Source organism: Cherax quadricarinatus, chromosome 33 (genome assembly GCF_038502225.1).
Source record: "Cherax quadricarinatus isolate ZL_2023a chromosome 33, ASM3850222v1, whole genome shotgun sequence".
Lineage (NCBI taxonomy): Eukaryota > Metazoa > Arthropoda > Malacostraca > Decapoda > Parastacidae > Cherax > Cherax quadricarinatus.
Genome location: NC_091324.1, coordinates 19,287,440 through 19,311,459, shown reverse-complemented (window position 1 = coordinate 19,311,459; position 24,020 = coordinate 19,287,440). Strand labels below are relative to the sequence as shown.

The 24,020-nt window shown below is 40.1% G+C and overlaps 1 protein-coding gene and 1 long non-coding RNA gene across 6 annotated transcripts in view; one reads left to right on the top strand and one right to left on the bottom strand.

The window, feature by feature from the left end:
- Nucleotides 1-8,796, top strand: part of Pop1 (POP1 ribonuclease P/MRP subunit) — a 40,551-nt gene extending 31,755 nt beyond the window's left edge. The window contains exons 8-10 of one of the 2 annotated variants that reach the window (XR_011392716.1): nt 330-1,162; nt 1,449-1,530; nt 1,746-1,882. Coding sequence is in view for 1 of the 2 variants with exons in the window: in XM_070090889.1 (XP_069946990.1) it covers nt 330-1,162; nt 1,746-1,883; nt 8,319-8,669 (1,322 nt within the window). In the remaining variant the exon portion in view is untranslated. Of the gene's footprint in view, nt 1-329; nt 1,163-1,448; nt 1,531-1,745; nt 1,884-8,318 lie in introns of those variants that run through there. The other variant, XM_070090889.1, reaches the window with a different exon arrangement.
- On the bottom strand, nt 414-23,717 carry LOC138853550 (uncharacterized). 4 transcript variants are annotated; one of them, XR_011392720.1, is made up of 4 exons: nt 22,469-23,001; nt 22,031-22,117; nt 19,189-19,347; nt 414-551 (listed from the first exon to the last, which is right to left on the bottom strand). It is a non-coding gene; the product is annotated as an uncharacterized lncRNA (long non-coding RNA). The 4 variants fall into 4 exon arrangements; XR_011392719.1 differs by lacking the exon at nt 22,469-23,001 and adding an exon at nt 23,169-23,717 and having other exon boundaries at nt 416-551; nt 19,152-19,347; XR_011392717.1 differs by having other exon boundaries at nt 416-551; nt 19,152-19,347; nt 22,469-23,003.
- Nucleotides 23,718-24,020: the final 303 nt, after the last annotated feature.

The window sequence follows — 24,020 nt, the reverse complement described above, 5'->3', positions numbered from 1 at the left end:
AATACAAAATGTCAAGATAGCTAATGTTGATTTTTTTTTTTAACATGTCAGCTGTTTCCCACCCTATGTTGATTATATTAACAGCAAATAATGATGGTAGCACCTGTTGAAAGTACTGAATGATCAGATCGTTTTAGCACTCAACCCTGTCAGTGTAACTAAAGTTTCTCATTATGATGATAATACAAGTTATTTAGCAGATGCAGGATATTATTATTATTATAATCAAAAAGAAGCGCTAAACAGATGCAGGATAAAGCTAACCAAAACACAGCATATAGTGGTGACACAGTACCACATAATTACTATATAGAATTTTTGTTTTCCAGGTAGTGGTTGGGATATTGTATTAGCTGCAGGTTGGGGCATGAGCGTGTGGATGCCGCTAGTTTTCTGTGGTGGTGCTGCCGGGGGCCAACAGGAATCACAAAATCTGAATATGGAAATGCTTTCTCCTATGCCACCTCATCTTCTACCAGACACACCAGCTGGGAGTTGCTATACAACATGGCTTGGAGAGCAGAGGCGCATCCAGTTCTTTAGAAGACCACCTGCCAGTAGATATAATTTTATTAAGTTAGGTGTTCAGTATCCATTCTATGCTCCCTGGAAGAAGCTTTTACAAGTGTGGGAACCTGGAACTCGAGATATCTTTGTTCTCAGGGATACAAGACTGTTGAATGGTTTAGCTCAACAGGCTGGAAATGCTACAAAAGCATTTAAGAAGTGCATTTTAAAGAGAAAGGCAGATAATGATTTGGATGAGATTCCTTGCAAGAAGTTACAGATGTCTTTGGAAACTACTGGTGAGATTAGTTCTTGCTCTAGAGATGATGCCAGCAAGGGTCCACATACTGAAGAGAACCCAAGAAAGTCCCACATTTGTGATACACAATCTAAAGAATTGCCTTCACATAGGTGCAGCATTGAAGAACTACAAAAACTGAGCCATGGTTGTTTAGTAATGGTGAAGCTAATATTGCAGTATAAAGGAATTCTGGAGCCATGTGCCATGATCTACCTACCAGAAGAGGAGGACATATCAACTAGAGAGAATACAATGAAACCCACTGATAGAAAGGAAGGCATCACAGAGTTGCTTCATAATGATACACAGTCTGAGCACAGACTAAAACTGAAGGTGGAACATAATAAAATTAAGGTACAGTATCAGCATTTTTTCAGTACATCTACCAATTCACACCAAGGCATGGAGACCCAGTGAAGACAACCCATTCACCATCACTCACTCATAATTCAAATGACTTGCAGAACTGCAACTTCCCCATCCATCCTTTGGAGTTCAGGCACTGTTTCTTTAATTCTGTTGACAGAAGTTACCTTTCACATGAACTAAAAATTTACTCATCATTAAGCATGAATCAAGTTATTTGTCCCATCCATTACTTAAATATAATGAAATCTCAATTGTTCTTTTCCTTTCTCAGCTTCTGCATTAGCTAGGTGAGTTGATATACTGAGACCTCGCAAATGTTTGCTTCGACCAACTGATAAAAAATAAACTGAAAGGTACACGTCTTGAAAACTATTCTTAGTTGAACTAATGTTCGATGAAGAGCGAAGTTCTTTTCAAATAGCCTTCTTAAGACAAGCTGTGCTAAAATCCTCCATAGGCTGTTCATTTGTTAATCTCTTAAAAGTTAATTTTTATTCCTTATATTTTTGTTTAAGTCATGTATTTAATTTTTATGAACAGTGCTATACATCTTAAATGTCTTTTTCAGGGGAGGATCCAGCATTTACGCCGTAAGGCTAGATCAAAAGTGGCAAGGGAGAAAGACATTGTTGCAGCTATACAAAGTGGTGAAAGTATAAAAAAGGCAACTGCTGATGCCCTTGATAAAATTCATGAACAAAACAAGGTTGGTCATATTCAGCTTTACATACCATATAGGTAGTAGGTTGGTAGACAGCAACCACCCAGGGAAGTACTACCGTCCTGCCAGATGACTGTGAAACAGAAACCTGTAACTGTTTTGCATGATGGTTTCTTTTTCTGTCTCATAAACACGCTAGATAACAGGGATATCTTGCTACTCCTACTTACATTTTGGTCACACTTCACAGACACGCACATGCATATATATATTCATACATCTAGGTTTTTCTCGTTTTTCTAAATAGCTCTTGTTCTTCTTAATTTCTTCTATTGTCCATGGGGAAGTGGAAAAGAATCTTTCCTCCGTAAGCCATGCGTGTCGTATGACGCGACTAAAATGCCGGGAGCGATGGGCTAGTAACCCCTTCTCCTGTAGACATTTACTAAAAAAGAGAAGAAAAACTTTATAAAACTGGGATGCTTGAATGTGCGTGGATGTAGTGCGGATGACAAGAAACAGATGATTGCTGATGTTATGAATGAAAAGAAGTTGGATGTCCTGGCCATGAGCGAAACAAGGCTGAAGGGGGTAGGGGAGTTTTGGTGGGGGGAAATAAATGGGATTAAATCTGGAGTATCTGAGAGAGTTAGAGCAAAGGAAGGGGTAGCAGTAATGTTGAAGGATCAGTTATGGAAGGAGAAAAGAGAATATGAATGTGTAAATTCAAGAATTATGTGGATTAAAGTAAAGGTTGGATGCGAAAAGTGGGTCATAATAAGCGTGTATGCATCTGGAGAAGAGAGGAATGTAGAGGAGAGAGAGAGATTTTGGGAGATGTTAAGTGAATGTATAGGAGCCTTTGAACCAACTGAGAGAGTAATTGTGGTAGGGGACCTGAATGCTAAGGTAGGAGAAACTTTTAGAGAGGGTGTGGTAGGTAAGTTTGGGGTGCCAGGTGTAAATGATAATGGGAGCCCTTTGATTGAACTTTGTATAGAAAGGGGTTTAGTTATAGGTAATACATATTTTAAGAAAAAAACGATAAATAAGTATACAAGATATGATGTAGGGCAAAATGACAGTAGTTTGTTGGATTATGTATTGGTAGATAAAAGACTGTTGAGTAGACTTCAGGATGCACATGTTTATAGAGGGGCCACAGATGTATCAGATAACTTTCTAGTTGTAGCTACACTGAGAGTAAAAGGTAGATGGGATACAAGGAGAATAGAAGCATCAGGGAAGAGAGAGGTGAAGGTTTATAAACTAAAAGAGGAGGCAGTTAGGGTAAGATATAAACAGCTATTGGAGGATAGATGGGCAATGGGGTCGAAGAGGTATGGGGTAGGTTTAAAAATGTAGCGTTAGAGTGTTCAGCAGAAGTTTGTGGTTACAGGAAAGTGGGTGCGGGAGGGAAGAGGAGCGATTGGTGGAATGATGATGTAAAGAGAGTAGTAAGGGAGAAAAAGTTAGCATATGAGAAGTTTTTACAAAGTAGAAGTGATGCAAGGAGGGAAGAGTATATGGAGAAAAAGAGAGAGGTTAAGAGAGTGGTGAAGCAATGTAAAAAGAGAGCAAATGAGAGAGTGGGTGAGATGTTATCAACAAATTTTGCTGAAAATAAGAAAAAGTTTTGGAGTGAGATTAACAAGTTAAGGAAGCCTAGAGAACAAATGGATCTGTCAGTTAAAAATAGGAGAGGAGAGTTATTAAATGGAGAGTTAGAGGTATTGGGATGATGGAGGGAATATTTTGAGGAATTGTTAAATGTTGATGAAGATAGGGAGGCTGTGATTTCGTGTATAGGGCAAGGAGGAATAACATCTTGTAGGAGTGAGGAAGAGCCAGTTGTGAGTGTGGGGGAAGTTTGTGAGGCAGTAGGTAAAATGAAAGGGGGTAAGGCAGCCGGGATTGATGGGAGAAATATTAAAAGCAGGTGGAGATATAGCTTTGGAGTGATTGGTGCAATTATTTAATAAATGTATGGAAGAGGGTAAGGTACCTAGGGATTGGCAGAGAGCATGCATAGTTCCTTTGTATAAAGGCAAAGGGGACAAAAGAGAGTGCAAAAATTATAGGGGGATAAGTATGTTGAGTATTGGGAAGATGGAAGGAATATTTTGAGGAATTGTTAAATGTTGATGAAGATAGGGAAGCTGTGATTTCGTGTATAGGGCAAGGAGGAATAACATCTTGTAGGAGTGAGGAAGAGCCAGTTGTGAGTGTGGGGGAAGTTCGTGAGGCAGTAGGTAAAATGAAAGGGGGTAAGGCAGCCGGGATTGATGGGATAAAGATAGAAATGTTAAAAGCAGGTGGGGATATAGTTTTGGAGTGGTTGGTGCAATTATTTAATAAATGTATGGAAGAGGGTAAGGTACCTAGGGATTGGCAGAGAGCATGCATAGTTCCTTTGTATAAAGGCAAAGGGGATAAAAGAGAGTGCAAAAATTATAGGGGGATAAGTCTGTTGAGTGTACCTGGTAAAGTGTATGGTAGAGTTATAATTGAAAGAATTAAGAGTAAGACGGAGAATAGGATAGCAGATGAACAAGGAGGCTTTAGGAAAGGTAGGGGGTGTGTGGACCAGGTGTTTACAGTGAAACATATAAGTGAACAGTATTTAGATAAGGCTAAAGAGGTCTTTGTGGCATTTATGGATTTGGAAAAGGCGTATGACAGGGTGGATAGGGGGGCAATGTGGCAGATGTTGCAAGTGTATGGTGTAGGAGGTAGGTTACTGAAAGCAGTGAAGAGTTTTTACGAGGATAGTGAGGCTCAAGTTAGAGTATGTAGGAAAGAGGGAAATTTTTTCCCAGTAAAAGTAGGCCTTAGACAAGGATGTGTGATGTCACCGTGGTTGTTTAATATATATATAGATGGGGTTGTAAGAGAAGTAAATGCGAGGGTCTTGGCAAGAGGCGTGGAGTTAAAAGATAAAGAATCACACACAAAGTGGGAGTTGTCACAGCTGCTCTTTGCTGATGACACTGTGCTCTTGGGAGATTCTGAAGAGAAGTTGCAGAGATTGGTGGATGAATTTGGTAGGGTGTGCAAAAGAAGAAAATTAAAGGTGAATACAGGAAAGAGTAAGGTTATGAGGATAACAAAAAGATTAGGTGATGAAAGATTGAATATCAGATTGGAGGGAGAGAGTATGGAGGAGGTGAACGTATTCAGATATTTGGGAGTGGACGTGTCAGCGGATGGGTCTATGAAAGATGAGGTGAATCATAGAATTGATGAGGGGAAAAGGGTGAGTGGTGCACTTAGGAGTCTGTGGAGACAAAGAACTTTGTCCTTGGAGGCAAAGAGGGGAATGTATGAGAGTATAGTTTTACCAATGCTCTTATATGGATGTGAAGCATGGGTGATGAATGTTGCAGCGAGGAGAAGGCTGGAGGCAGTGGAGATGTCATGTCTGAGGGCAGTGTGTGGTGTGAATATAATGCAGAGAATTCATAGTTTGGAAGTTAGGAGGAGGTGCGGGATTACCAAAACTGTTGTCCAGAGGGCTGAGGAAGGGCTGTTGAGGTGGTTCGGACATGTAGAGAAACAGAGTGACTTCAAGAGTGTATCAGTCTGTAGTGGAAGGAAGGCAGGGTAGGGGTTGGCCTAGGAAAGGTTGGAGGGAGGGGGTAAAGGAGGTTTTGTGTGCGAGGGGCTTGGACTTCCAGCAGGCATGCGTGAGCGTGTTTGATAGGAGTGAATGGAGACAAATGGTTTTTAATACTTGATGTGCTGTTGGAGTGTGAGTAAAGTAACATTTATGAAGGGGTTCAGGGAGACCGGCAGGCCGGACTTGAGTCCTGGAGATGGGAAGTACAGTGCCTGCACTCTGAAGGAGGGGTGTTAATGTTGCAGTTTAAAAACTGTAGTGTAAAGCACCCTTCTGGCAAGATAGTGATGGAGTGAATGATGGTGAAAGTTTTCCTTTTTCGGGCCACCCTGCCTTGGTGGGAATCGGCCAGTGTGATAATAATACCATATTTTTTCCATATGAATTTAATGAGTATGCAGCTTCTAAATCCAATATGTTTAGAGCAAGGGCTAAAAGATATTTCCTGTAGCAATATCTTTCAGTGTTAAGTTACCCTGGGTCTTGCTACCAGGCACCTGAAAAGTGGAATAGAGTAAATTGTGAGAGTGCGGAACAGTTGGAGGCAATCAGTATGATCCTGTCTGAAAACTCGTCAGTGGTAGATAGGGTGATCTTTTTGTAGAATTTTTTGCATTCTTTAACCTCTCCAGAGTTAAATATTTGGGGCATTTGACTCTGTGGAGATTCTGAAGCTCTTTTTGCAAGAAGATCACTCTCTGAACTTGGACATCAATGGGCCATCCGTATAATTACCTGTTTGTAGCCATAGGAATGGTGTCCCATCTTCAGCCTTTAGTCTACTGATAGTTTTTAAAGCTTTTGTTGTTTGTAGCAGTTACTACCTTCTCTTATAAATCACTACTGATTCACTACCACTGCAGACAAACTTTGTAATGTCCTTTCAGTGGCTCATCAACCTATCAGCAATGTCTTATGCTGTGCTTTTAGCCTTTCTTCATACATTATATTATTAACCCCCAGAGCCATTTTATAGCTTTTTTAGTTATGGCTGCAGCTCAATATTTGTTGAAAATATAGGTGGCCTTCAGCAAGAAGTACGTAATACTTCTTCATAATTTTTAATAGTCAACCTGCTGTATTGGCTAGTCAAGAGAATCTTAGACTTGTGTACACTTAGAACATATTTTGTTTTTTTTTATTAGCACACTGGCCAATTCCCACCAAGGCAGGATGGCCCAAAAAAAAGAAAAACTTTCACCATCATTCACTCCATTATTGTCTTGCCAGAAGGGTGCTTTACACTCCAGTTTTTAAACTGCAACATTAACACCCCTCCTTCAGAGTGCAGGCACTGTACTTCCCATCTCCAGGACTCTAAGTCCGGCCTGCTGGTTTCCCTGAATCCCTTCATAAATGTTACTTTGCTCACACTCCAACAGCACGTCAAGTATCAAAAACCATTTGTCTCCATTCACTCCTATCAAACACACTCACGCATGCCCGCTGGAAGCCCAAGCCCCTCGCACACAAAACCTCCTTTACCCCCTCCAACCTTTCCTAGGCCGACCCCTACCCCGCCTTCCTTCCACTACAGACTGATACACTCTTGAAGTCATTCTGTTTTGCTCCATTCTCTCTACATGTCCAAACCACCTCAACAACCCTTCCTCAGCCCTCTGGACAACAGTTTTGGCAATCCCGCACCTCCTCCTAACTTCCAAACTACGAATTCTCTGCATTATATTCACACCACACGTTGCCCTCAGACATGACATCTCCACTGCCTCCAGCCTTCTCCTCGCTGCAACATTCATCACCCATGCTTCACACCCATATAAGAGCGTTGGTAAAACTATACTCTCATACATTCCCCTCTTTGCCTCCAAGGACAAAGTTCTTTGTCTCCACAGACTCCTAAGTGCACCGTTCACCCTTTTCCCCTCATCAATTCTATGATTCACCTCATCTTTCATAGACACATCCACTCCCAAATATCTGAATGAATTCACCTCCTCCATACTCTCTCCCTCCGATCTTTCATCACCTAATCTTTTTATCCTCATAACCTTACTCTTTCCTGTATTCACTTTTAATTTTCTTCTTTTACATACCCTACCAAATTCATCCACCAGCCTCTGCAACTTCTCTTCAGAATCTCCCAAGAACAAAGAACAGTGTCATCAGCAAAGAGCAACTGTGACAACTCCCACTTTGTGTGATTCTTTATCTTTTAACTCCACGCCTCTTGCCAAGACCCTCGCATTTACTTTTCTTACAACCCCCATCTATAAATATATTAAACAACCATGGTGACATCACATATCCTTGTCTAAGGCCTACTTTTACTGGGAAATAATCTCCCTCTTTCCTACATACTCTAACTTGAGCCTCACTATCCTCGTAAAAACTCTTCACTGCTTTCAGTAACCTACCTCCTATACCATACATCTGCCACATTGCCCCCCCCCCCATCCACCCTGTCATACGCCTTTTCCAAATCCACAAATGCCACAAAAACCTCTTTAGCCTTATCTAAATACTGTTCACTTATATGTTTCACTGTAAACACCTGGTCTACACACACCCTACCTTTCCTAAAGCCTCCTTGTTCATCTGCTATCCTATTCTCTGTCTTACTCCCCCTATAATTTTTGCACTCTCTTTTGTCCCCTTTGCCATTATACAAAGGAACTATGCATGCTCTCTGCCAATCCCTAGGTACCTTACCCTCTTCCATACATTTATTAAATAATATATGTTGATAATTAACTGTATAATTCCCTTAGAATTATTAGTCTGATATTTTTTCCTCCAATAAATATTTGATAGAAAAGCCTGCAAGCTAAATTAAAATACAAATATTGTTTGTTCCAATCTAGTGTTAAAAAATTAATCTAAAAACATTTTTATTTTTACAGGAAATTCTTGCTAAATATTCTTCTTTTCAAGAAGAGATGGAAAATGCATGGTTAATGAAAATAAATGAACCATTACAGTGCTGTTCACGCAAGATAATGGGCTACATTATAAATGGGAATTTTTGTCAGACTTTGGGAAGAGGAGCAGGTATTGGATGGGTGGCCCTTAAACCACTTCTTCATTTTATTAACTTATGTAAGAAAATAAGTGGAAAAAATGTTGAAAGTAGTAATGAAGTGCAAAATGATGACAACACAGTAGATGCCTGGAGGTATGCTGTGTTGGTACGGAATCCATCAAGTCTACAATACCACTGGGCAAAGATGGTCATAGTTGTGGAGTCGCAGTAAAGAAGGCGATAGATTAGCTTCTGAAAATCTTGACAAAATAGGTTATCACAGGAAGGCAACATTGAAACCATTTAATTTAAAATGTGCAGAGAAAACTTTAGCACTTTAATAAAATATAAATCACAAATTCAGTGTTTATTTTAATGCATCATTACCAGGACTTTAATCTGTTCATATATGAATTAAAGAAATTATGAGACTTGCAAATTATAAACTATGATCTACCAGAGACGTGAAACAGTGCTACTTTAGTGTGCAGTCTACCAGCACTTGCACTTTAAGGTTAGGTTAGGTAAAATTTGTTATGCTGAGGTTATCGGATTCAAATTCAAGAGGCTACCTAACCTAGGGTTGTCCTCGAAAAGGTTGGGGGGTAGGGAAGGAGGTTTTGTGGGTGAGCGTGTTAAATAGGGGTGAATGGAGACAAATGGTTTTTGGAGCATGAGCAGGGTAATATTTTGAGAAGGGAAACCAGTTAACCGGACTCGAGTCCTGGAAATGGGAAGAACAATGCCTGCACTTTAAAGGAGAGGTTTGGGATATTGGCAATTTTTGAGAGACTTCTGAACTGTCGTATCTGAGCACCTCTGCAAAGACAGTATTTTCTTTCTTCTTGGGTCACCCTGCCTCGGTGGGATATGACCGATGTGTTTAAAAAAAAAAAACTAACGTAATGCTGAAGTGTATAAGTGCTGGTAGACTGCATGCTAAAGTAGCACCCATGAAACATAATAGGAGGAGCATTCATTTTAAAAATAAATATGGTTATTTTGCCACACTGCCTTGGTTGGATACAGCCAGTTTGTTGAAAGAAGAAAAGAATTTTGCAAGTGTTTTATGGTGCCCCTACCCTGTATATAATGATTTTTCAGGATGGGGGGATTGCTTACTCTGATGGACTGTACTGACTTGGATTTTCCTTGCCAGAAAGCCATGGTCAAAAAGAATAGGTGCTACTCCCATGAGTTTACAGAAAAACCTGGATCTTTTGGCAGATGGGTCTGTGAAAAGTGAGGCGAACTATAGAAGAGACAAGGGGAAAAAAAAAAAAAAAGGTGGGTGGAGTATTAAGAAAATTGTGGAAGTAAATTATATCCATGGAGGCAAAAAAAAAAAAAAGGGAGGGGGGGAGTATGAGAGTATAGTGGTACTAACACTGTTAAAAGAGACTGGAGGCAGCGGAGATGGCATGTGTGGTGTGAATGTTATGCAGAGAATACAAAGCATGGAGATTAATAAACAAATCCGAGGGTTGAGGAAGAGTTGTTGAGATGGTTCAGGCCAGGGCTGTCTAAGCTTTATTAGTTTGTGCACCCAAACCAATTTTATCCCAACCTATGCACCCGATTTCATAAAATTTTTGATAGCTAAAAAAATATTGACTTACTATGCAAAATATATTGAATTCACATTTTATTGTAGTGTTGTAGCATGTTAAGAGTGAATGGAGACGAATGATGTTTGGGACTTGATGAGCTGTTGGAGTGCGAGTAAGGTAATATTTTGTGAAGAGATTCAGGAAAACCAGTTAGCCGGACTTGAGTCCTGGAGGTGGGAAGTACAGTGCCTGCACTTTCAGGGAGGGGTTTGGGATATTGGCTGTTTGGAGTGACATTTGTACTGTTGTATTTGTGTGCCTCTGCAAAGACAGTGATTGTGTGATGGTGAAAGTGTTTCTTTTTTTGGGTAACCCTACCTCAGTGGGAGACGGTTGACGTGTTAAAAAAAAAAGTTCAATACGCCAGCCATCTCCCACTGAGGCAGGGTGACCCAAGAAACACTTTCACCATCATTCGACACTTCTCCCATCCCTCCCGCCTGATCACTGTCTTTGCAGAGGCGCTCAGATACGACAGTTTAGACATCACTCCAAACAGCCATTACCCTAAACCCCTCCTTTAACCCTTAAACTGTCCAAGCAGATCTACGTTCACATGCATAGTGCTCCAAAAGCAGATCTACGTTTTTTTTTACATATTTTCAAATATAACAAAAAAAAGTAGATCAAAGTTTTTTTACACGTTTTCAAATGTAAAAAAAAAAAATTACTTTTTTTACATACTTTCGAAGGTTGAAAAACGTATATACAGTGGACCCCCGCATAACGATATTAATCCGTGCATGAGAGCTCATTGTTATGCGAAATTATTGTTATGCGGATGAATTTTCCCCATAAGAAATAATGGAAATCAAATTAATCCGTGCAAGACACCCCAAAGTATGAAAAAAAAATATTTTTACCACATGAAATATTAATTTTAATACACACAAACTGAAAAAGGCATGCACAATTACATGACACTTACCTTTATTGAAGATCTGGTGATGATTGATGGGATGGGAGGAGGAGAGAGTCTTAATGTTTACAAGGGGAATCCCCTTCCATTAAGACTTAAGGTGTCAAGTCCTTTTCTGGGGTTACTTCCCTTCTTCTTTTAATGCCACTAGGGCCAGCTTCAGAGTCACTGGACTTCTGTTGCACAACATATCTGTCCATAGTGGCCTGTACCTCTCGTTCCTTTATGACTTCCCTAAAGTGTTTCACAACATTGTCAGTGTAATAGTCACCAGCACGGCTTGCAATAGCTGTGTGAGGGTGATTTTCATCCATGAAGGTTTGCACTTTCAGCCACATTGCACAGATTTCCTTAATCTTTGTAGTAGGCAACTTCTTCAATTTCTCTCTCCCCTCCTCCGAACCAGTTTCCTCAGGTCTGGCCTCTGGCTGTTGAAGTTGATCTATCAGCTCATAAGTGGTTAGTTCTTCATTGTCCTCCTCCACCAACTCTTCCACATCATCCCCACTAACCTCCAACCCCAAGGACTTCCCCAATGCCACAATTGATTCCTCAACTGGCATACTCCTCTCAGGGTTAGCCTCAAATCCTTCAAAATCCCTTTTGTCTACACATTCTGGCCACAGTTTCTTCCAAGCAGAGTTCAAGGTCCTCTTAGTCACTCCCTCCCAAGCCTTACCTATAAGGTTTACACAATTGAGGATATTAAAGTGATCTCTCCAAAACTCTCTTAGAGTCAGTTGAGTTTCTGAGGTCACTACAAAGCACCTTTCAAACAGAGCTTTTGTGTACAGTTTTTTGAAGTTTGCAATAACCTGCTGGTCCATGGGCTGCAGGAGAGGAGTGGTATTAGGAGGCAAAAACTTCACCTTAATGAACTTCATGTCTCCATAAAGTCGCTCTGCCACGTCTGTAGGATGACCAGGGGCATTGTCTAACACCAGGAGGCACTTAAGGTCTAATTTCTTTTCAGTTAGGTAATCTTTCACATTGGGGGCAAATGCATGGTGTAACCAGTCATAGAAAAAGTCCCTAGTGACCCATGCCTTACTGTTTGCCCTCCACAGCACACACAAATTAGCCTTGAGGATATTCTTTTGTCTGAACGCTCTGGGAGTTTCTGAGTGATACACTAATAAAGGCTTCACTTTGCAATCACCACTAGCATTGGAACACATCAACAGAGTAAGCCTGTCTTTCATAGGCTTATGTCCTGGGAGTGCCTTTTCCTCCTGAGTAATGTAGGTCCTGCTTGGCATTTTCTTCCAAAACAGGCCTGTTTCATCACAATTAAACACTTGTTCAGGTTTCAGTCCTTCACTTTCTATGTACTCCTTGAATTCCTGCACATATTTTTCAGCTGCTTTGTGGTCCGAACTGGCAGCCTCACCATGCCTTATCACACTATGTATGCCACTACGCTTCTTAAATCTCTCAAACCAACCTTTGCTGGCCTTAAATTCACTCACATCATCACTAGTTGCAGGCATTTTTTTAATTAAATCCTGATGCAACTTCCTAGCCTTTTCACTTATGATCACTTGAGAGATGCTATCTCCTGCCTGCTACCTGTTTTTCATTTATCCACACCAATAAGAGTCTCTCAACATCTTCCATCACTTGCGACTTGTTTCGAAAACACAGTTGAACCTTTGGCAAGAACAGCTCCTTGATTGCCTTTTTGTTGCCCACAATAGTAGTGATGGTTGACTGGGGTTTATTATACAACCTGGCCAGCTCGGAGACACACATTCCACTTTCATACTTATCAATGATCTCTTTCTTCATCTCTATAGTAATTCTCACCCTTATTCCTGTAGGGTTGGCACTAGAAGCTTTCTTGGGGCCCATGGTCACTTATTTTGCAGATAAAATCACCAAAAACACTGTAATAATACGAAATATTCCGATTGTATGCTTGGATGTTACCGCAGAGGCTGGCTGGTAAACAATGCCACCGGCGGAACATGTGAGGCTGGCTAAGGCCGCACATTAGACGCATCTCGGACGAACAGCGTTGAGCGGGTTTTTTAGCGGTATGCGAGGCAAAATCTTAGCGATAAAACGTATCGGTATGCGGATTTAACGTTATGTAAGGCCAACGGTATGTCTCCAATCACTCCTATCTAACACACACATGGGGGTCCACTGTATCCACTGCAAATTTATACACCCTCCAAGTCATCCTATTTTGCTCCACCCTCTCTAAATGACCAAACCACTTCAACAACCCCTCCTCAGCACTGAATAATACTTTAGTAACTCTACACTTCCTCCTAACTTCCACACTACGAATTCTCTGCATAATATTTACATCACACATTGCCCTTAGACATGACATCTCCACTGCCTCCAGCCTCCTTGCTGCAGCATTTACAACCCATGCTTCACACCCATATAAGAGTGTTGGTACCATTATACTCTCATACATTCCCTTCTTTGCCCCATAGGTAATGTTTTTTGTTTCCACAGATACCTCAATGCATCACTCACCTTTTTTCCTTCATCAACTGCAGGGTTAACCTCTGCCTTCATAAACCCATCCACTGACAAGTCAACTCCCAAATATCTGAACACGTTCACTTCTTCCATAGTCCCTCCCTCCCTCCAATGTAATATCCAATTTTTCTTTTATTAATTTTCAGAAGTGCACAAAAACAAATTATCTATTTAGCCAAGATTAACAAAATATGTGAATTACTTAGTCTTAGCATTAAAATAAACAGTTCAGTGAGACTTATGGTTTTGCATTTTACTCACAAGCAATTTTTAAATAGAATTAATAAAAGATTTGTTTTCCAAAGAATAGTATAAAATACTAATGTTGTATCCTAGGAACAGTTCATGCACCTCCGGTTGGAAAATCCTAGTTTAGGCACTTAGAGAGGATGGAGCAAATAGGATGAAAAATAGGATACATACATCTTAGTGGAATGAGGGGTAAGGATCATCTCAGGAAGTGGGGTAAATGAAATTTTGAGTGCTATGAGCATGAGCATTCAACAAGCTTGTGTGAGCTCAGTAGATCAGAGTTCCGATCTAATGTGCTCACAAGTGGTTTTCAAGATGATGTGCTGTTGGAGTGTGAGCAAAGTAAAGTAACATTTATCAAGAGATTTACAGAAACCATTAATCAGACTTGAGTCCTGAAGATACAAAGTACAGTGCCTGCACTCTAAAAGAGGAATGAGGATGCTACAATTCTAAGGGTAATCTGAACCATAATGTCAGCACACTTCTGGCAAGACAGTAACTGAGTATGTGTGGAATTTGTCTTAACATTTAAACAAAATGATCAATAAACCTGCTGAAAATTTTTGGCTTGCTCTAAAGATTCTGCATTAATTATTTATCACTTGATAGAAAGGCTAAATTTTACAGTCTTTCCTGACACTGAAATTTTCTACAGCAGCACTCTACATATGCAACTATAGAGAGAGGAGGAATTCCTAGAATTAAGCTATGCTAGCAAAAGCAATTATAGTATACCTGATGATGACAAATTGTTACTGAATGGGAATTTCAACATCAGAATGGTTTTTACAACATATTAGATTGATGTGAATCCTACTTATAGTACATGGATCTGGGGAAAGTGTGTTTATATTTTAAAGTGACAGATTTTATACTTCTTTTACCAGTGACACTAGCAGCTCATCCATAGCTGTAGAGCTGCAGTCCCCCAGATGCTCACTGCCAGACATATGACTTCATCAACCTTACGCTAAAATAATTTGCAACTGACAAATATATTACAGAAAAAATCTGTTGTATGTTGTTTTCAATGTATTTATAAGTGAATTTTTAATTTTTTGTTGAAACGAGATAAAAAATGATTAAAAATAAAAGCTTGATGTGGTACGTTACGAGCCAGGTGGATGATGATACTGAAGATCCAATGTTGCATAATGCAGAGAGATTTTCTGTCTTCAGGTTTCAAAGGTCTGGACTCTATGTGAGAAACAAAATGCTGAATGCTATGTTTTTTTTTTTGTTTTTTTTCAACAAGTCGGCCGTTTCCCACCGAGGCAGGGTGACCCAAAAAAAAAAAGAAAGAAAATCCCAAAAAAGAAAATACTTTCATCATCATTCAACACTTTCACCACACTCGCACATTATCACTGTTTTTGCAGAGGTGCTCAGAATACAACAGTCCAGAAGCATACACATATAAAGACACACAACATATCCCTCCAAACTGCCAATATCCCAAACCCCTCCTTTAAAGTGCAGGCATTGTACTTCCCATTTCCAGGACTCAAGTCCGACTATATGAAAATAACCGGTTTCCCTGAATCCCTTCACTAAATATTACCCTGCTCACACTCCAACAGATCGTCAGGTCCCAAGTACCATTCGTCTCCATTCACTCCTATCTAACACGCTCACGCACGCTTGCTGGAAGTCCAAGCCCCTTGCCCACAAAACCTCCTTTACCCCCTCTCTCCAACCCTTTCGAGGACGACCCCTACCCCGCCTTCCTTCCCCTATAGATTTATATACTTTCCATGTCATTCTACTTTGATCCATTCTCTCTAAATGACCAAACCACCTCAACAACCCCTCTACTGCCCTCTGACTAATACTTTTATTAACTCCACACCTTCTCCTAATTTCCACACTCCGAATTTTCTGCATAATATTTACACCACACATTGCCCTTAAACAGGACAGCTCCACTGCCTCCAACCGTCTCCTCGCTGCTGTATTTACCACCCAAGCTTCACACCCATATAAGAGTGTTGGTACTACTATACTTTCATACATTCCCTTCTTTGCCTCCATAGATAACGTTTTTTGACTCCACATATACCTCAACGCACCACTCACCTTTTTTCCCTCATCAATTCAATGATTAACCTCATCCTTCATAAATCCATCCGCCGACACGTCAACTCCCAAGTATCTGAAAACATTCACTTCTTCCATACTCCTCCTCCCCAATTTGATATCCAATTTTTCTTTATCTAAATCATTTGACACCCTCATCACCTTACTCTTTTCTATGTTCACTTTCAACTTTCTACCTTTACACACATTCCCAAACTCATCCACTAACCTTTGCAATTTTTCTTTAGAATCTCCCATAAGCACAGTATCATCAGCAAAAAGTAACTGTGTCAATTCCCATTTTGAATTTGATTCCCCAAAATTTAATCCCACCCCTCTCCCAAACACCCTAGCATTTACTTCCTTTACAACCCCATCTATAAATATATTAAACAACCATGGTGACATTACACATCCCTGTCTAAGACCTACTTTTACTGGGAAGTAGTCTCCCTCTCTTCTACACACCCTAACGTGAGCCTCACTATCCTCATAAAAACTCTTTACAGCATTTAATAACTTACCACCTATTCCATATACTTGCAACATCTGCCACATTGCTCCTCTATCCACTCTATCATATGCCTTTTCTAAATCCATAAATGCAATACAAACTTCCCTACCTTTATCTAAATACTGTTCACATATATGCTTCAATGTAAACACTTGATCTACACATCCCCTACCCACTCTGAAACCTCCTTGCTCATCCGCAATCCTACATTCTGTCTTACCTCTAATTCTTTCAATTATAACCCTACCGTACACTTTTCCTGGTATACTCAGTAAGCTTATTCCTCTATAATTTTTACAGTCTCTTTTGTCCCCTTTCCATTTATATAAAGGGACTATACATGCTCTCCGCCAATCCCTAGGTACCTTCCCCTCTTTCATACATTTATTAAACAAAAGTACCAACCACTCCAACACTATATCCCCCCCTGCTTTTAACATTTCTGTCATGATCCCATCAGTTCCAGCTGCTTTACCCCCTTTCATTTTACGTAATGCCTCACGTACCTCCCCCACACTTACATTCTGCTCTTCTTCACTCCTAAAAGATGGTATACCTCCCTGACCAGTGCATGAAATTACTGCCTCTGTTTCTTCCTTAACATTTAAAAGTTCCTCAAAATATTCTCGCCATCTACCTAATACCTCCCTCTCCCCATCTACTAACTCCCCTACTCTGTTTTTAACTGACAAATCCATATTTTCCCTAGGCTTTCTTAACTTGTTTAACTCACTCCAAAATTTTTTCTTATTTTCATTAAAATTTCTTGACAGTGCCTCTCCCACTCTATCATCTGCTCTCCTTTTGCACTCTCTCACCACTCTCTTTACCTTTCTTTTACTCTCCATATACTCTGCTCTTCTTATAACACTTCTGCTTTGTAAAAACCTCTCATAAGCTACCTTTTTCTCTTTTATTACACCCTTTACTTCATCATTCCACCAATCACTCCTCTTTCCTCCTGCCCCCACCCTTCTATAACCACAAACTTCTGCCCCACATTCTAATACTGCATTTTTAAAACTATTCCAACCCTCTTCAACCCCCCCACTACTCATCTTTGCACTAGCCCACCTTTCTGCCAATAGTCGCTTATATCTCACCCGAACTTCCTCCTCCCTTAGTTTATACACTTTCACCTCCCTCTTACTTGTTGTTGCCACCTTCCTCTTTTCCCATCTACCTCTTACTCTAACTGTAGCTACAACTAAATAATGATCCAATATATCAGTTGCCCCTCTATAAACATGTACATCCTGGAGCCTACCCATCAACCTTTTATCCACCAATACATAATCTAATAAACTACTTTCATTACGTGCTACATCATACCTTGTATATTTATTTATCCTCTTTTTCATAAAATATGTATTACTTATTACCAAATTTCTTTCTACACATAGCTCAATTAAAGGCTCCCCATTTACATTTACCCCTGGCACCCCAAATTTACCTACTACTCCCTCCATAACATTTTTACCCACTTTAGCATTGAAATCCCCAACCACCATTACTCTCACACTTGATTCAAAACTCCCCACGCATTCACTCAACATTTCCCAAAATCTCTCTCTCTCCTCTACACTTCTCTCTTCTCCAGGTGCATACACGCTTATTATAACCCACTTTTCACATCCAATCTTTATTTTACTCCACATAATCCTTGAATTAATACATTTATAGTCCCTCTTTTCCTGCCATAGCTTATCCTTCAACATTATTGCTACTCCTTCTTTAGCTCTAACTCTATTTGAAACCCCTGACCTAATCCCATTTATTCCTCTCCACTGAAACTCTCCCACCCCCTTCAGCTTTGTTTCACTTAAAGCCAGGACATCCAGCTTCTTCTCATTCATAACATCCACAATCATCTCTTTCTTATCATCTGCACAACATCCACGCACATTCAGACTTCCCACTTTGACAATTTTCTTCTTCTTATTCTTTTTAGTAATCTTTACAGGAAAAGGGGTTACTAGCCCATTGTTCCCGGCATTTTAGTTGACTTTTACAACACGCATGGCTTACGGAGGAAAGATTCTTATTCCACTTCCCCATGGATATAAAAGGAAAATTAATAAGACCAGGAACTATTAAGATAAAATCAAAGAAAACTCAGATGAGTGTGTATAAATAAATGTGTACATGTATGTGTAGTGTGACCTAAGTGTAAGTAGAAGTAGCAAGACATGCCTGTAATCTTGCATATTTATGAGACTGACAAGACATCAGCAATCCTACCATCATGTAAAACAATCACAGGCTTTCGTTTTACACTCACTTGGCAGGACGGTAGTACCTCCCTGGGTGGTTGCTGTCTACCAACCTACTATGTACAATGTACTATGTACAATGCTATGTACAATCAAATAAATAGGACCAGAAGAATTTTTATAGGATTTTCAATGCTTAAATTGCTTATATATGTATGACTGCCTAGAAGTTAACTATCACTGAAGTCACAATGCATCACGGTGTCACACTCTGGTTGAAGGATAGATTTTAAAAAAAACTGCCAAGCAAATTCATTGACTCCTCTCAATGAAATTGCTTGGCAGTTTTTTTAACCTAATGAAAAAGAGGTAGTTTTAGGAGTTGTACAGGATCATTTTCCCCTAGGCTTTAACCCTTTGTTTTAACTGGTCACAGCAACAGTTTGACTCTGCTGTTTGGCTAGCATGAACTCCTCTCATTAGTGTGTGTCTAGCAGGGAGACCCACTTGCCCCATTCATCTTCCACATAGTGGTAAAAAACTCACAGCCATCCTGAGCAATGAACTAAACATTTGGTACATGGATGATGGTACTTTGGCAGGTACTAAGCAGTCCCTGGTAGTATACCTTTTGTGAAGTCATGGAGAGAAACTTTGGGACTCGCCTTTAACTCTTCCAAATGTGAAATCATCTTGACAAATCAGCAAAGAGAGATCCTTCCAGATGCCTCAATTACCACATCCACCCCACTAAGAGCATTTTACTGGGAGCATCATTGGGTAATCAGGCTGCCAACACAGTCCTTGAGGACAAACTGAATGGCCTGAAAAGAATGGTTGAAAGGGTAAGTGATTCAGATACATATGATGTCCTTGTCCTATATCTTCTCACAAGGTGTCTAATCCTACACAGACTAACCTATTTCTTGAGGTGTGCACCTTTCTCTGATAGCCAAAAATTGAGTGAATATGACACACTCCTTGAGATCGTTGCTGGCTACAACCCCCAACTATGCTAATGTGAGAATCGTGAGAATGATGTACATAGCCTATGTTAGGTCCTTAACTGATTATGCTGCTCCCATGTTGATATTAGCTAGAGAAAGTTCTCTCCAACCCTTGGAGTTAATGCAAAATGAAGCTCTCGGAATTATTCTTGGCTGTCCCAAATCTACAAAGGTTCTTAATATGAGAAAGGAGCTTGTTATTTCTAGTATCAGTGATAGAATTGTTGAGATTAACACTGTACTTGGTATTAGAATGTTAAGAAATGAACCAGACACTTTCACAATGAATCTTACTAAGCATATAGAAGTAAATACACACAGATCTAAATGGATTGTGAAAACATGCAATTGCATTTAGTTTTAAAACCTGCATGAACTATATCACTGTAGACAACAAGAGCATTTCACCCCTCCATGGAAGATGTGTTCATTTAATATCACATACCTGCAAGTCCCTCCTACAAAGCTCATTGCTAGTAATCCCTTCTTAAATCACTTGTTAAAGCAACTGCTCAAGAAGAAATTTCTCGCCTAACTGGTAGTAATAAGTTATCACAAGTTATATACACTGACGGATCTAAACAGGAGTCTTCTGGCAGGTCTGCATCTGCTCTTGTTGCCACCTCCCTAGCTAAGAACGATAATAAACTTGTTGAACTAGGCATAAGAATTAACTACTGGGCATCTACATTGCAAGCTGAATTGTTTGCAATCCTAATGGTACTAAAGCTAACTTATGACACAGAGCTTGACTATCATCATTACTGACTCAGATAATGACTCCAACAACATGCTCTTTGGAGAAGCCAGGTATAGATATGTACTCAAAAATCAGGGACAAAAGAATTAATGTACAATTGCTCGCTGTATAGTCCTTGTGGCTTAGCGCTTCTTTTTGATTATAATAATAATGTACAATTGCTATGGATCCCATCACACATTGGATTACTCCTTCATGATAAAGTTGATAAAGGAGAATGTAGAATATAACTTTGGTATATCTGTGTCTAGCATATAACATTAGGAGAGAAGTAAATAATGAAAATGATTGTTATAGGAATGCAGTTAGAAGCCTGAGTAGATCTATAACCCACTATGATAACATGAACCTAGATAATTATGCTTATGGAGCAACTTGCAAATTATGTGATCAGGCATATGGTCACTCTCTTGAGCATTATATGCTTAATTGTCCACTTATTGAGGAATACAGAGACAGACAGTATAATAAACTATTTGACATGTTAAGATATCTTATTAATAAAAATAAGATACCACATATACTAAGCAAATTTCCTAAATTTCCTATAACATAAGCAAACTGGAGATATGTAGATAAAAAAAAATGTACACCTGTTAACCCTTTTGGGGCCTAGTTCCTAGGCCTTTTGTGTATCCATATGCTCTTGCGCTACCGTCCACATGATGGATATGGGGTGCACAATAAACTAGCCACTTCAGTGGCAAAATCTAAAATTCTGAGATCAATATTCAAGAAGGCACTAAATCTTATTACTGGAAAATCCCCAATGGAATTAAGCAATCTTCCAGTGGAACTGGGAAAATACAGAAAGCATTTGCATTTCTGTCCTCATTTAATAAATCCACTTGAGTAATGAAGGACATAGTCCCAGAATGCTTGAAAGGTGCTGTAGGAACTCATGACTTAAAGTTCATCAAATCAGCAGGACAGTGAGATATCCTTGCAGAATAAGTACAGTGCTCATCACAGCATTATGCCAGGTGAGCGCCCCGGCATAATACAGGGAGGTCTTTTTCGTCAGTGCATTCTGCTGGGTAGCAGCCATTAGCATGACGTCACGGCCTGCTGCCACACTTCACAGTGACTTCTCATTGGTCACGTGGCTGCCGTGATGAGAGGAAGTGTTGCACTGTTGTCTCTCATCCGCCCTATCTTTTGTCCGGTGTTCCCTTCGGTTTTGGGGCTATACATGTTTGATTATGGGTAAAAGGAAGTCTTTAAAACCTGAAATTATAGCTGAAATCATAGGGCTTCACAATGTAAGAAATGTGGAGAAATAGTGGAGAAATAGTAAGAAATAGTGGAGAATATTAGTGTGTGTTACAACAAGCACTCATCCTAACCTTATTTGCCTTCGTGCACTCTTTTTATACATAGAAAACCACAACTGTGGAAATTTTTTTACATAATTTCCTAAATGTAGAGCATATAAATAATATAATAATTGAGTATTAAAATGTGATGCTATTTGGACCCTTCAAGAAATTTCGAATGAGGGGGAAGGCAGAACAGCCGGGAAGTGATGCTGCATAGAGGGCGACGCCATACTTAATTTAATGTGTGAACACTTGACTGAGCTGTGCAATGTAATCAGGCATTTTCGAAAGTCGACTGGGGGTTTTCACCCTGAATTTGTAATTAGGAACCCGTATTAATGCCCCCTGCTGAAGAATTGGGACAGGAAATTTGTGGGACCTCAAGAATTACATGTGAATGGCAGAAAGGAACATAACTCACAGGGAAGAGTACCATTAGTCCTTGCATTTGGATCTCTAGCTGGCCAGTGTAGGGTCTAGGTGTCAGGCAGGTGTTGTGGTGATCCATCTACAGGAATTAAATGGCAAGTGTTAATACCAATTACATTTTGTGTACCCAGCACGCCAAATCACATACAGGCCACAACTTCAATTTACCAGAGTACCTGGTTTTAATATTATAATTATTAAATTAATGTCAGTTCTAGCTTTTTGCGAGTGGTAGGGAGTAGGCATCTAAGGAGTTACAGTTCAGCAACCTGCTGTGACTTAAGTCCCACTTACCTCACCCAAATTACTTGCAGGTAATAATTCAGGTAAGGCCCTGTAAGCCTCCTGCAGCTGATTTGCTCACATAATATTATCAACCCTGTGGCCCACAGCAATTTTATGTAAGCAAAACTGGACACCTAATACACACCTCTGAGAGAAATAGGAGAGTGCAGGAGGCAAAAGTATCAGACTCCTAAACCTGGGTAGATTATCACACAAACTTTGTTGGTGGGACTGTGGCCATGAAGAAAACACTGGAGTCTTCACTAATGGCCCTCGAAAGGTGGGCCTCCATAGCCTTCACCTACACTGCCATTCCAAGGAACATTGGAGTCACCCCACATTGGTGATCCAAAAAACAGGTGGGTCCTGGAGATCACAATCATGACCCAAAATGGTGAGGCATCACCGCAAGCACCTCATAACTAAAACCTTTCGGTCCAACAGCCCATAGAACACCAAAACAAAACACACAGGTGAGGCATTCCTGCAAGCACCTAAATAAAGTTAGCATACCTTACCTAGGCATATATACTGACTTGACTACCACCAAAACACACACTAGGGAAATCTGATACCCCCACCACCACCTCAACTCGCTTCTCTCAACTGCAAACCACCAACATAACTCCAGGACATCTATCCAGCGACTGCTAGTGACTGGACATGACACCTTATACTCAGTTATTCCTCTAATACCTGTCCAACTGACCGTATTTTATACGTATCCACCCAAAACACTGACATTAATTATACATTTATGAAGCACTTTTTCCTTGCAATATAAAATCCTTATTTTATATACAATTTATTACAGCAACGCAGTATACTACATAACAGGAACTCACCTCAATCCTAAGGCCATTCACATTGATGCAGCTCTTCATCTAACTACCCCTGTTCTCACTGAGGTGCATCTGCAGCAGGGTCTCGTCTGCCATACATCAGATGGAACCCCTCAAGGAAGGTTCCTTGACACTGGTGAGGGGCTCTTGATCTAGGGAATTGGATCTGTGCTCCGGTTCCCTGAATTGAGCCAAGCTCTTCCGCACAACCAATTACAGTTGGTGTCCCACAGGGAAGTGTCCTTGGCCCTCTTCTCTTTCTCCTATACATAAATGACCTACCAAATGCTTCGCAATTACTCAAACCCACACTATTTGCAGATGACACTACATACGTCTTCTCTCACCCGAGCCCAGTCACGCTAGCCAATACTGTAAATACCGAATTACAGAAAATATCTACCTGGATGAGGACTAACAAACTTACACTAAACATTGACAAAACCTACTTCATTCAGTTTGGTAACAGAGCTACAGATGTCCCTCTTAACATAATGATAAACGGATCACCTATCACAAAGCTAACAGAGGGAAAATTCTTAGGAATCCACCTTGATAATAGACTCAAATTTCATACACATATACAACAAATTTCCAAGAAAATTTCCCCCCTCAAGGAAGGTTCCTTGATGTTGGTGAGGGGCTCTTGATTTAGGGAATTGGATCTGTGCTCCAGTTCCCCGAATTAAGCCTGAATGCCTTCCACATCCCCCCCCCAGGCGCTGTATAATCCTCCGGGTTTAGCGCTTCCTCCTTGATTATAATAATAATAGTAAGAAAATTTCCAAGACTGTAGGCATACTATCGAAGATACGGTACTGTGCTCCACAGTCAGCCCTCATGGCCCTATATCAC